The sequence below is a fragment of the Sminthopsis crassicaudata genome, chromosome 6, assembly GCF_048593235.1.
Source record: "Sminthopsis crassicaudata isolate SCR6 chromosome 6, ASM4859323v1, whole genome shotgun sequence".
NCBI classification, from domain to species: domain Eukaryota; kingdom Metazoa; phylum Chordata; class Mammalia; order Dasyuromorphia; family Dasyuridae; genus Sminthopsis; species Sminthopsis crassicaudata.
Window position 1 is genome coordinate 105,211,849 of NC_133622.1, and position 14,865 is coordinate 105,226,713.

Consider the following 14,865-nt stretch of genomic DNA (forward strand, 5'->3'; position numbering starts at 1 on the left):
CACTTTATTTGGTTTTTCTTTGTTCCTACAATATCAACCTTGACATTTACCCATAAAGAGCCCATATCACTTCATTTCCATTAAACTCCATCGTGACAGAATGGAAACAGCAACTTTTGGGCCATGGACTAGTAGTCTTTCTATTTCTGGAACACTCAGAAAGGTAGATCCAGAGCCCCAGGAGTTGTTGCCCCCCTGCCCCCATCAATCCCCACCACTATTATTACAACCATTGTCAATGAGAGCAACATTCATGAAGATGAAACCTGACAACTGACTCTGGGGGTGCTGCAGTCTCCTGCCCACCTCCTCAGCAGTCATAGACACCAAAGGCCCCCCCCCAAAAAAAGGTACTAGAGCTCTTTTTTAAACAGTTCAACATCAGAAATAGAATATGACCTTCACAAAGGATGTGATGGTAAAGATGCACTATACTGCCCTGCCCTGAGGATCACCTTCCCATTTAACCTGAAACTGAACTATGCACAAGAGCTGACTCCCACTACTTGAAAATAAGGACTGTTTTGTTTTTTAATTTTTAATCTCCAAGGTTTAATGTATATTATGCTGATTATGTATATATGAAGAATAGTGATCATTTAAGTGACAACAGCACAAAGCAAAACCCACAAATGGGTGTGGAGATAGATGATAACTAGAGATAAGTGATTGCTAAATATGCACATGCACACATAGACACATGTCTAAACATGCATACATATATACACATGCACGTGTGTCTATGTGTGTAGTAGCAGACAAGACAATGGTGAAGAGATTTCAGACTCCATAAATTTTGATGGGAAAAAATATAACTTTTTATTTTTTATAAAGTGCACTGGCCTTAGGTCCCAAAACTGCCTGATAGTTATTATTTTTTTAATCTCAGTCAGTTTATTTCACTTCTCTTAACCTATGATATGTCCAGTGGACTGGATGATCTCTAAGTCTCTTTCAGCTTGAGATCGATGATCCTCTCACCATACTTTATTTGACTGATGGAGATGAAGTTGGGGTTAAATCAGTGAAACTGCCTCCCTCCTTCCTGCCCCCCCTCCCCATTAAATTCTTCCTGGAACTTAAAGATTGAGCAGAAGTCCATACCTGTGGCATATTTTCCCCAAACTAGTAGAAAACAATCATTTTGGAGGAGAGAAAAATCTCTTTGTTTTTCATTGATACTTTTCAAAGTTGTGCCAGTTTTTCAAGTTCTCATCAGCAATGGGATAGTTTCCTTAATTCTACCCCAAAATTCCCACACCTGTGTGTATGCTTATTACATTTTCTCTGCCAACAGTTTACTAAGACTGGTCACAGCTGTTGAAATGTGGGGAGCAAACCATCCCAAAGATAATCAGAGAAGAATTTTATCTAGTCTGTTTTGACTGTGATGCCGACAGGAAGGGAACCAGGCCCTGCATTTGTATGTGGAATTAAAGAGGAAGCAAGAAAGGAGAATGGGGAGGAGCTTCTTAAGCCTGGGCAGCTGGACCTGCTTTTCCTGGACTTCCTCTATTTTGCCCACTAAAACCTACCACAGAAGGCTTATTCATTTCTCAAAATTTCCAGAGCAGTAGCTAGGTTTTATTCATTTTGCATTTTTTCTTTTTAGGTGACATATATTTGGATCCAGCTTTACCATTTTGTTCTTTAGGAAAATTATGCCCTTCTGAGGCTTGCAATTTGTATGACCCTGGCAAGTCATTCAATCTCCTTAGGCCTTGTTTGCTTACCTGTTAAGTGGTGGAACTGGACCGGATGGCCTGAAAGACAGTATTTGTAAATGCCTGACACAAAGCAAGCTACTTATAAACACTTATTTCCTTCCCTCCTGCTATTCTTTAAGGCTCTGGAACAACAATCCCATAAATCTATGATTAGAATCAGACAATATTTCTCTACAGGAAGTTAATAAGGAACTAGACTCCTCAATTTTGGAACAGAAAGAGATTCTTAAAGGACTAAAGGAGAGGTGTTTGGATTCTGCCTAGGTGGAACTAAATTAAAATGTAATCAGGAAAAGTTTAGCAAAATAAATAAAAATGCAATGTAACATAGATAATGTTAAATTGTGGTTTTCTAAGTCAATACATGGCTTATAGCCATCTGTCTCTATCTGAGCTTGACACCACTGGACTGAGGATTCTTTACTCATTTTTAAGCTCCTCATATCAGTGAAATTAAGTGAAAACCAACATAAGACTTTTATTTATTTATTTTTTTCCCCCTGAGGCTGGGGTTAAGTGACTTGCCCAGGGTCACACAGCTAGGAAGTGTTAAGTGTCTGAGACCAAATTTGAACTCGGGTCCTCCTGAATTCAAGGCTGGTGCTCTATCACTGCACCACCTAACTGCCCCGCAACAAAAGACTTTAAAGCAACTACTCATTAAAATAGATTGACTATTCTCAGTTAGAATTCTCAACCACATGAAGCCAACCAATGAAATATTAATTTATTTTTCTAATTTAAGGCTGGATAATTTAAAGACTGCTAATCATATCTAACAAACAATGCAAACTAAGATAATTTTTTTTTTAAATTAACTCTTTGTACTTTTCACAAAGGTGCCTTATATGAATTCTCTCAACATCCATGCCCAGAGACCCACCCTTACATGCATATTTACTCCCACCCTTACTCCTCGGAGGGAGGGAGAGGCAGGTTTTATTTTTCTGACTTTATGAGTCAATCAGACTTTCAAGGTTGGTTCCTGACTAATTGGTCCAAGGTTAGTTTGTCTCTCCCACATACATAAGAAAAGAATCTATCAGGATTTGAAATTCCAGCTCAGCAACCCTAGCAGAGAATACTTTGGAGGAATGTCAGTGCAGAGCAATTTTTGCTATCTATAAGTTAGGCTGGAAGAGGAGAACGTCATTGAGGACAATAGATTTACTTAAATTTGTTCACAGGTGTATCCTGAATTTAGCTTTTTTTTTTTTTTTAAATTATTTCATGGAAAATTTCTTCTGATGAAAACAGCTAAGTAAAAATTAATAATACAGTGCCTTTACCTGAAAGTATATACAACATTTTACATCTATAGCATCCCATCTCTATTTTTTAATGAACAGAAACCTATTTTCTTTCCCTCCTTCTTCCATTGAAAAGAAATTCTCATAACAAATATGCATTATGAAACAAAACAAATTCTCATGTCGTCTGTATAGAAAATATATGTCTCATAATTCGTCCTAAATGGCATTCTTTATCTTTGGTCCTATGGAATCATGAATGGTTATTCTATTAATTGTATTTCTTACACCTTTCAGTTATTTGTTTTTAACCATATTGCTGATGTTTAAATTGTTCTCTTGGTTGTGTTCATTTGACTTTTTATCAGTTTATATAAATCTTCATTTTTGTGATAATGATATTATAACAGAAATTATTCTCCAGTTCTGCTTATTTCACTTTGCAATCAGTCCATATAAGTCTTAGGCTCTCTTTGAAACCAACCATTTCCTTATTAGTGAAAGTACAATACTCCACCACATTCATATCCCACAACTTATTCCTAATTCATAGGCAGCTCTTTTTCTAGTTTTCCTACTACAAAAATAGCTATTAGTTTTGTAATGTAAAAGACCTTTTCCTCTTTTTAAAAAATTTCTTTTGGGTATAGTTCTTTAACTATCTACCAATGCTTTAACTGGTAAAAACACATACACAGAGTTTAGTTACTTTTAAATTATATTTCTAAATTGTTTTCCAGAGTGGTTATATTCATCATAATGCATCAATATGCCTGACTTTTGTCATAACCCTGCCAACATTTCTTTTTTCCGTTATATTTGCCCATTCTGGTCGGTGTGAGATAGAATCTCAGAATTGCTAAAACTTGCATTTCTTTAATTATTAATGATTTAGAAGATTTATTTTTTCCCCACAAAGCTATAGGTAGCTTAGAGTTTTTTTGCTTTGAAACTGCATGTTTATCTCAATTTGAGAATGGCTTTTTTTCTTCTAAATTTGAATAATTTGTTATGCATCTTAGAAATAAAACCTTTATCAGAGAAACTTGTTACAACATGTTTTTCTTCAAATAACTGTTCCCCTTTTAATTTTTAATATATTTGCTTATTCAAATTTTTTTCATTTTATGGAATTAAAATTTTCCATTTTTTTTCTTTTAGAATTCTCTCTATTCCTTGCTATCTCATGAACTTTCTTTCTATCCAAAGATCTGCTAGTGAGTTAAAATCCACACTTTAAAAAATTTTTTATATCAAAGTCAAATACCCTTTTGGAATTTATCCTGATATAGGTGTGAAGTGTTGATCCAAACCTAATTTCTCCATATTATATAATTTTTCCCAGGATTTTTTGTTAAATAGTTAATCTTTATCCTAATAGCTGAAGTGTTTTTGTTTATCAGATACTAAGATACTAGATACATTTGTTTCTGCATGCAGAAACCTAATCTGTTCTGATGTATCTATTTTTTTAATCAATATCAAATTGTTTCAATAATTCTGAATTCAGTAATTTCTGCTCTTTATTATATAGTTTGAGATCTGACCGAGCTAGGCTCCTACATTCCCATTTCTTTTCATTATTTTTCTTCAGATTTTTGATCTTTTCTTCTCCCCATGAATTTCGATATTATTATTTTCTAGTTCTCATAAAGTAATCTTTTTGTCATTTGACTGGTATGGCATTTAATAAGTAAATTAAAGTAGCATTATCATTTTTATTATATTGGCTTATCCTACCCATGATTAATAATCCTATACTTTTGTGAACAATTGTAGTTGTATTGATATAGTTCTTGTTTATGTCTTTAAAAGATACTCTCAAATATCATATACATTCTGTGATAATTTTGAATAGAATGTCTCTATCTAATCTTTAAATGGAATGTATTAGAATAGGTATGCTGATTTTTCTGAATTTGTTTTACAACCTGCATCTTTCTTAAAGTTAACCAATACTTCAATTTATTTTTAGTTGACTCTTTAAGGTTCTTTAACGATATATCATTTGCATAAAGTTATAATTCTGTTTGTTCTTGACCTATGATTATAAAAAAAAAAAAATTCCTCAACTTCTTTTTTCTAGCCTCAGTGCTATGGCCAACATTTCTAGTACTAGGTCAAATAGAAATGGCGACAATATGACTGAAAAGGATTCTTATTTATTTCCATAATAAATAATGGTACTTCTTTGTTTTAGATATATACTATTTGTCATGTTAAGGAATAGTCATTTGTCATTATTTCTAGTGATTTTCAGAAATAGGTGTTATTTGTGTCAAAAGTTTTTGGGGTTTTTTTCTGAGCTTACTGGAAAAGTCACACTGTCCTTGTTCATATAGTTTTTATAGTTTTCCTAATACTGCATACTTAATTTGACTCCAACCTGATCATAGTGTATGATCTTTGTGATATATTGTTTTAGTCTCTTTGCTAATTTTTTTAAATTGCATATGTCCTTTGCTCTGGTTTCCTTTTTTAGTTTTGATTGTCTCTGGTTTACGTATTAAGACTATATCTGAGACATTCTAGGAATTTGATAGGATTCTCATTTAAAAAATTTTTTTTCAAGTAATTTATTTAACATTGGGATTGCTTATTCTTTGGATGTTTGAAAGAATCCATTTGGTTTCAGAATTTTATCTTTAAAAGTTCATTTGTAGGAGCAGCTAGGTGATGCAGTGGATAGAGCACCAGCCCTGAAAACAGGAGGTTCTGAATTTAAATTTGACCTCAGACATAGAACACTTCCTAGTTGTGTGACTCTGGGCAAGTCATTTAACCCCAATTGCCTAAGGAAAAAAAAGTTCATTTGTGGTTTTAAAATTTCTGCTCTTTCTTGTTTTGTTCATTTCCATATGCTATTTTTCTTACAAATATCCATTTAGTTCAAATTTTTGATTCTGTTGTCATGAAGTGAGGGCAAAAAAGTTTAGATAGTAATCTGTACAATTTATTGTTTGCTTCCCCCCCCCCCCAGACCTAGATTTGTTTGTTTATTCAGTGGTATTTTTTTTCCTTTTGTTAATTTCTTTTTTAATTTCTAAGATTTCTATTTTGGTATATAATTGGAGTTTAAATTTAGGTTTATAGTATTTTAGTTGCATCCTGATTTATTCTCTTTCTTGTTAATGAAAGTATCCAAAGACATAATTTTTCTCCTAAGGACTTTTTAACTATTCTTCAAATTTTGAAATGTTTTCTTTTAATTTTTATTGTTTTTAAAATTATTTTTAATGAAATGATCTATTATTTCTATGGCTTATTCTTTGACTCAACAATTCTTAAGGACTAAGTTATTTAATCCTTTCAATATTCTTTTCAGTAGCCCTTTATATAATTTTTATTGTATTGTGGTCAATAAAAGAAGCATATTTTTTTTTCTTTTCAGCAATGGTTTGTAAAGGTTTTATGTTTCAGCAAATGATTTTTGAAAAGATGCAATGCATAATACTTATGTATATATACATAGCCACATATTCATGTATGTATATATACATGCACATATGTGTATACACACACATATATGTATACACACACACACACACATATATATATATACACATATACTTTTTCACTGCTATTCAAAAATCATCAGAAAATTTCTATTTTGTTTTTTAAAAATTCTATTCAGCACTTTGGTTTCTTCTTATTTATTTTTTGATTAAAATTATCTAAAGCTTGAACAGGTAGATTGAGGTCTTGCTTTTTGGCAGTCTGCCTTTTAAAAAGGCAAGGCAGGGGCATAGGAAAACCAGTGGGGTTTTCTACAGTTCAAATAGTACCAAAAACCTCACCGGTAGGTAGATGAGAATTATTATTCCGTACAGTAGTTCTTGATCTAATTTCTTTTTTTGGAAGAAAACAGACATTGTCATGTTCTATTTAATAGGTGTCTATCTTAAAGAAAAAGGCTTGAGGTTCCTTAAACCAATCTCTCTTGAGAATCCTGGCTGTCTGTCAGAGTTGGGCAGAGATAGCTAGGTAGCAAAGTAGATAGCATATTGGACCTGGAATCAAGAAGACTGAGTTCAAATTCAGCCTCAGATGTTACTACTTTTGTGACCAGGAACAAATCACTTAACCTTTCTGTGCTTCAGTTTCTTTATCTGCAAAATTAGTATAATCACTGCACATACCTCATAGAGTTGTTTTGAAGATTAAATGAGATTATATAAGCAAAAATAGTTTGCAAATCTTAAAGTGCTACACAAAAGTTACTAGCTAATATGAATTAAGATTATTATAAATATTCTTTATCTCCTAGTCCTAAAATTGAGCTAGAAACCAGACCCTCAATTTTGTTGGTATAAATTATACTAGGATATTCCTTCTATCAGTTCAGATTGACACCTTCTCTCAGACATACAATCTCATAGCAATCCTTAACCTGGATCCCGCAAAACTCAAAATGGTGCTTGGAAAGATTTCCAAATGTCCATAAGCATGGATGGGAATGAAAAATTGCATCTTTATTTTTAATTATCTATATCTGAAATTTAGCATTTCTTTCAGTTATGATAAAAAATATATTGAGGAATCTGTATGTTTCATGAGACTGTAAAAGGCATTGCTTCTCTCTCTGTCTCTCTGTCTCTCTGTCTCTCTCTCTCTCACACCCACACACACACTGAGGAGCTCTGTCTTAAAGAGATGCCTACAACATTAAGAGATTAAATAATTTGCCCAGAGTCACAAAGTATGCATATATAAAAGATGAAATTTGAATTCAGGTCTTCCTGGCTTTTTAGGATGGCTCTTTAGGTACTATGCCATGCTGCTCTGAAGCAGACTTTAAACAAAACCAGGCAAGATGCTCATTAAAAATTTAACTTTATATCATATTTATTTATTATCAATCCACAGGATAATTTGATTGCTACACGAGCTCATAAAAGCTATTTCACCTTTACAAAATTAAAAAAAAATGTGCCACAAGGATGTAATAATAATTGCTGATAAACAAGAAAATGAATTTTAAAATTATAAATTTGCTGTAGAAAAGATAAAAAACAATTATATTCACTTTAGAATTTTTACCTTGAATAAAATATTCCCCTGTATAAAAAATTAAAAAAGCTTGCTCTGGTTAGAATTAGAGTGTTTTTCAAATCTGGGAATTTGCATAATATCCTCATGATAGATTTATTATTGTACCGCGTGGCATTCAAGCATAGCAGATTAGAAACAATTTTTAAAAAGCAGTCTCAAAACGTGACATCTGTACAGAAGATCAATATTCTTTCCCCCTCATCCTTATGGACATGTAGTATGGATAACTTTTGGAGGAGAAGAGAACAGGAAAAAGAGGGGTTTTGAATGTGCCATTAATTTAGAGCAAGATAATGAAAAAGGCCTATTTGTAAGTGCTTTCATCAGATAAGGTGCAGAAAGCAGACTGCAATATTGCTAGTACTGCATTATATACATATTCACACACACAAAAAAAAAAGATTTTAAAAATTCCAGCGAGTTCACATTTTCTCTTTCATTCCAATGCTTTCCATCTTGCCCTGGCCTTGACTACGAGAGACACAGCCCCCATGTGAGGATATTGATGGTCCTATGAAGTCCTGAGACTTGAACAAAGCAGGCCCAAAGTTCTGTCCTGGGAAATCCAATAGACTTTAGAGAGACTTACTGATAGGCTGGGGTCCTGAGTTTAAAAAAAAGCTCCAGAACTGGAGTAGGACATAGCAATTAATGTTCTATTGTCAAGGCTTTTCCCCCTTCGATTTGTCTAAAGTAGGTGTTCAAAGAGAAAAATAAAATATAAACAAGCAAACAAAACAAAAACAAGGAAATCCCCAACAGCCATGGCCAAAATTCACAGTCAAAGGCTTAACAGCTCTTGACTCTTGACTGGGTGATATCTGATGTTTTCTTGATGACACTGGCCCGGGTCTCCTGGTCGGGCCGACTACTGGTAGGAGCCTGAGAGACTGAAGACATTAGGGGAAGATCAGGGAAGGGAGGCCAGGAGCTGTTGTAAGGCATAGGCAAAGTTTCCTCCTTAATGGTAACCTGGAGATCCGGCTTGTTAGAAGTCACAAAAGTTGCCATGCTGGGCAGCAGGTAGCTGTTTCTTGTCCCCATATTGCTTAGGTACTGTTTGCCTTCAATGTTCCTTTTCAGCCAATGTTGCCGTCCCTTTCAAAGAAAAGAACAATTTAAAGAGGTTTTTTCACTTTAGAAAGGTTTTTATATTGCTTTAAAAAAAATAAAACATTTAAAATTATTTTATTTCTCTGGAGAATAAATATGTTGTTACTAAATGCATTTTTTAAAGAGTCATAGATCTAGCAATAGTCTAAAGAGTATTTTTCACTAAACACTAAATGTGTATTCCAATAGACTTGTGATAGAAAGTGTCATCCACATCCAAAGAAGAACTATGGAAACTGAATGTGAATCAAAGCATAGAATTTTCATTTTTTGGTTTTTTTTCCATGTTTTTTTTTTCTTTTGATCTGATTTTTCTTGTGCAGCATGACAAATATGAAAATATGTTTAGAAGAATCACATGTTTAACCTATATCAGATTGCTTGTAGTGTTGGGGAGGGGGAGAGAGAGGAAGAAAAATTTGAAACACAAGGTTTTGAAAAAGTGAATGTTAAAGACTATCTTTAAATGTATTTGGAAAAATAAAAATTATTTTAAAAACTAATATGTGTGTAGTTTTTTGTAACTTAAGCAAGGATTTCCCCCATCTCAGTTCCCATTCTCTGACTGTAAAAATAGAGTTCTAGAGTGGGAAGAGACATCAGAGACCATTCTAGCACAACCCCTTCATTTTATGGATGAAAAAACAGAAACTTGGCACAGAGATAAACTAAGGTCACACAGCTAGTAAGTGTCAGAGGCAGCATTTGAACACAGGTCCTCTCGCTTTAGAACAGGGCTTCCTAATTTGTTCTGTGTTTTAACCCTTTTGGTAATCTGATGAAACCTATAGACTCCTTCTCTGAATGTTTTTAAATACAATAAATCACACAGGATTACAAAGAAAACCATTTATGTTGAATATATGCACAAACATCTCTCTCTGTGTATATGTATGTGTTTGCATGTATGCTCAAGGCCTCCAGGTTAAGAATTCTTTCCCTAGTATAGACCATACTAACTCCTCAAAGATAAGACCATTATGTAAAGGAAGAAAAAGATGGTAACAAAACAATTTGGAGACTCTATTCTTCTATCTTCTCCCAAACTAAGAAATTAATTGGGTTTTATGTCCATTACACTAAATATGCTATATCTAGTCTGACTCTTATGATGAGCCACAGGTTCAGTTTAGTGAAAATAAAATAAGAAACTTCTCAGCAGGCAGCTTCAGTGTTCCTGTTGGCTTCCAAATTAATTCAAGGGAATCATCAATGTCTTCCAAGCATGAAGCTGGGATCCAGCCATGTGTCTTTGAGAAAAACATGGTGAGATTTTTGATCCCAGTAGGAACTTATATGCACATCTCCACACTTCGTCCTTCAAGTCCTTATGCTTTCCTTGAAAAGTACAAGGATTTTTCTCTCTTCTTTTCTTCCCCATTTCTCCTTCCATTTCTTTCTTTGTCTCTCTGTCTCTGTATCCCCCTTCTCCCCTCTCTTTCCCTGCTCCTCCCCTTTATTTGCAACCCTCCTTCTTATATCTCATTCCTCTCCTCTCTGTCTGTCTCACTATCTCCCTCTCTCTGTTTCTCTGTCTATTACACACACACACAGACACACATACATGTTAAATCAGAAGGCTCTCTATCATAATCATAGCAATTTCCTGTCATTGTGTAATCACTGTCAAGAGGAGGAAAATCTCAAAGGAGCAGGCCAGAATCAAGATAAAACAAAAAATAACTGCCTTGGGTCCTGGATCACAGGAAAAAAAGAGAAAATCAAGCTATATGTAGAGTGCTCAGCTCTTCTGTACATTGGATTTGGATTGTATGGATCTGGCCAGATGTCATTTCCACTAATAACTTAAGGTTTCTTGTGAGACTGACTACTTACATAGGCCTCTCATTTTATAATTTTCTTTTCATATGCATTTTTTTAAAAGCACTACTCCTCTCCTTATTTCTCTATTAATTTTTTTCCAGCTAATTCCAATGACCTTCTTTTAAAATTCATGATCCTTACCAGAGCAAAATGCAGCCTCTGGCACACCTCCCCACTCTCACTTCTTTCTCCCTATCCTCCAACAAAAACATTCTCTAACAAATGTTACACCGAGATGGTCTTTGGCAGTACTTTTCCCGAAGCACCTCTCTTAGGGTTCAACACCCACCCACACTCACCTCTGTGCTTTCTTCATCACTTGGCACACTGTCTGTTGTTTCACTTTCTGTTAGAGAGATAAAAAAAAGAGAAAGAGAGAGAGAGAAAGAGAAGACCATAATTCCTGCAATTTACAACACTATTGGGTTCAGACACCATAGAAACAATGGTTATCTTTCTTAGAAGGAATAATGTCTAAGCAAGCCTACCCCTCTGCACAGAGAATATCAGTTGCTAGAGCCCGACAGTCTAATCAAAGAAGATATTGTTTTCCAAGCAAAATTGGGGTTGACATTCTGTTTCCTTTGAAGGTAAGGATTATTCTGCCACCATTTGTATTCTTGAAATGGCATAGCCCCTGGCACAAGAGGTGGCCTTAAAAGAGCTCACTGGTGCAAATAGACTTAGTCTCAGATTTGGCCTAGATTTGAATCCTAGCTCTGACACTAACAAAGTATGGCAAAATAGACAAGTCATTTAACCCCTGAACCTTTGTTTCCTTTTGGGTATAATTATGCTGAGACCACAATGATGTTGTTCTAAACAAAATACTTTTTTGCTGCAAAATGTGAATTAGCAGCAAGAAGAACAAGAGAGGAGATTTCTGGGAACTTGAGCTCATATTTACTTTTCCCACCTCATCTCCAACTATTTCCCAATATGGGTTGTCTATTCTTTCTGTGGCAATATTCCTTTCAACCCACTCAAATCTTGTACACTCCTTCTTCTCTAACTTTGTAAAAGTAATATGCACTATGTGAAATCTTACCTCTATAGCTTATTGTTCCCCAATCCAAGTTTGTTAATGCCCTTTCTGATCTTTTAAGGAACAGTGAAGTCTCTTGCATATATATTCATGCAATCATTATTCTTTAATTGTTTCATTTGATCTCCCCAAATAAAGTATAAGTATCAAGAGAAAAAGAATTGGACCTTGGATTTAAGTAGTATTGATGTACTCAGTTGCCCCAAGATAAATGAAGAAATCCTAAAATTGCATTTTCAGGTCAGCAGACTCAGATAAACTGTATCTTTGGGTGCTGAAAGAACTGGCAGATATGACTGCTGAATGGCTATAAATGTTTTCTGAAAGTGTAAAGAATGGGAGATGTGCCACAAGACTGAAGAAGACCAAATGCTATCCTGATTTTCAAAAAAAATAAAATAAAAAAAAGAAGAGGATAGAATTTAAAGACTATAAGCCAAGAAGCTTTAATTCCTGGCAAAAATGCTAAAACATTTCATGGAAGGAATGATTTATGATCCTTCAGAAAAAGATCATTAATAAGGCTTTTTCAAGAATAAATCAATCAATTAAATCAACAAATGTTTATTAAATATCAATTATGTATCAGATATTGTGCTAGTTGATAAGATGGGGAGTTGTGGATTTGATTACATGGATTTGAAAATGATTGAAGGAATCAGCCCTAAAGAGTACTCAGGATGTCAATTTGGAGATAGCTTGTAATTTTCAAGAGATTATTTCTAGCTCTTAAGTATTCAACATTTTTATCCAACATTTGAATGAAGGTAAATGATTCAAGACTGAGGGGGATAGATAATATGCTAGATGAAAGATCTAGACAGTTTAGAACAATGCTTAGAATGGAACAAGACAAAATATAGATAGAGATAAATGCACAGTCCTAGATTTACAACAAGCATATGAGGGGGAAGGTGGGGAGGGGAAGCCAAGTTGGCATAGAAAAGTCAGGAGATTGCCTAAGCTCTCCCCACTTTTTTTCAGAATCAATGCTAAATAAAGCCTCTGGATGGATTTTGAAGTGACAGAACATAAACATTTGGAGTGAAACAATTTTCCAATTTAAGATATCTTGGAAGGACTTTAGGAAAGGTCTATCTCACTTATGCAGGGAGGGTTGATCTGGGGAGTCTAGTGGGAGGCTCTTAGCCAAAGTAAAGTAGCATTGGCCACTCTGTCATAGTTCAGAAGGCCACTCAGAAGACTAGCTGTGAGACCTCTAACCCAATCACAGAAAGCAAATTGCAAGCCCCTGCAATCCTGGCATAACAGTTAGGACTATGCCAGGCCAACCCAATTCAGTGGGAAAGCCACTGGTCCCAGCATGAAAAGTCAGTGAGAGACCATAGTCACCCTGCAAAAAAAAAGCTTGGTACACTCTCCCTTGTTCCCTAGGAACAGACCTCAACTTTTAAAAATGAGCAAAAAAAACCCTGATCATTGAAAACTACTATAATAACAGGGATGATCACAACACAAATCCAGAAGATTACAGCAATGACAAAATGCCTACATCAAAGAGGAATATGTACTGCTCTCAAGCTCAAAAGGTTCTCTTGGAAGAGCTCAAAAAGGATTTTTAAAATCAAGTAAGAGAAATAGAAGAAAATTGGGGGAAAGAAATGAGAGCTAAGCTGAGGAATTATGAAAGCTTGAATATGGGCGTGGAGTCAACAGCTTGGAAAAGGAAGCATAGAAATTGAATGAAGGAAGAAAACAATTCCTTAAAAAATAGATTTGGCAAAATGGGAGAGGAAATATATGTGCACACACAGGTACTAAAGAAAAAGTCCTTAAAAATAGAATTGGTTAAATCGGGGGGAGATCCACTGAACAAATGAAAAAGGAAGTAAAAAAGCTAACTGAAGAAAATAATTCATAAAAATTAGAACTGGACAAATGGAAGTGAGTGACTCAATGAGACATCAAGAATCAGTCAAACAAAATTTTAAAAATGAAAAAATAGAAGAAAATGTAAAATACCTCATTGGAAAAGCAACCAACCTGGAAAATAGATCCAGGAGAGATAATCTAAGAATTACTGGACTACCTGAAAGCCATGATCAAAAAAAGAACCTGGATAACATCTTTTAAGAAACCATCAAAAAAAAAAATTGCCCTGATATCCTAGAACCAGATGGTAAAATAGTCTCTGAAAGAATACACTGAAAAAAAAGGGGGGGGAAAAAGAATACACTGAACACCTCCTGAGATACTTCCACCCCCACCCCCCCAAAAAAAAACAACCCCAAAGCAAAGAGCATGTGATAATTTCTTTAGGCTATATTTGCAAGAATATGATGGGGAAAGTTGTTACTAAACAATAGTGGGGGGGGGGGGAGAAGAATGAGGATTTTAACAGACTGCAAGCTCAATGAGGAGGGAAGCTCAAGTCATCTTAAGTAGATAGTGAATCAAGTGAAAGTGGCAAAGAAGTTTGATTTGGGTTTGATTCTGTTAAAATTCCCTAAAAATAAGAACAATCCAAAAGGGAGATGGGATTTCTTCAGAGGTGATAGTTTCTTCTCCCTTGAGGGTCTTTAAGCAAAGTCTGAATGAATACTTGTTGGTAAGGTTATAAGGATTCCTTTCATTTATGGATTGGATAAGATGCTTACTGAGGTCCCTTTCTAACTCTGAGATCTTATGATTCTATGTCTAATATTTTTCTGCTCCATACAGTCATCTCTGCTAACCCTGATTCCTCTATAAGGCTGGAGTGACAAGAAATTAGTAGTGGAAATGGTTTCCACATTAAAGCAAATACAATGATTATCTATCTATCAATATCTATCATTTATCTATAACCTATTAATCATCTGTTTTTATTATCAACTTATCTCTACTATATATA

The 14,865-nt window shown here is 34.6% G+C and overlaps 1 protein-coding gene across 5 annotated transcripts in view; it reads right to left on the reverse strand.

Annotated features, from left to right (window-relative positions):
- Window positions 1-7,797: 7,797 nt before the first annotated feature.
- Window positions 7,798-14,865, reverse strand: part of IRF2 (interferon regulatory factor 2) — a 126,569-nt gene continuing 119,501 nt past the window's right edge. For all 5 annotated transcript variants that reach the window (XM_074273497.1, XM_074273496.1, XM_074273498.1 and 2 more), the window contains 2 exons: window positions 11,266-11,312; window positions 7,798-9,127 (listed from right to left, as the gene is read on the reverse strand). In XM_074273497.1, the coding sequence (XP_074129598.1) occupies window positions 8,819-9,127; window positions 11,266-11,312 (356 nt within the window). In that variant the 3' untranslated portion in view covers window positions 7,798-8,818. The remainder of the gene's footprint in view (window positions 9,128-11,265; window positions 11,313-14,865) is intronic.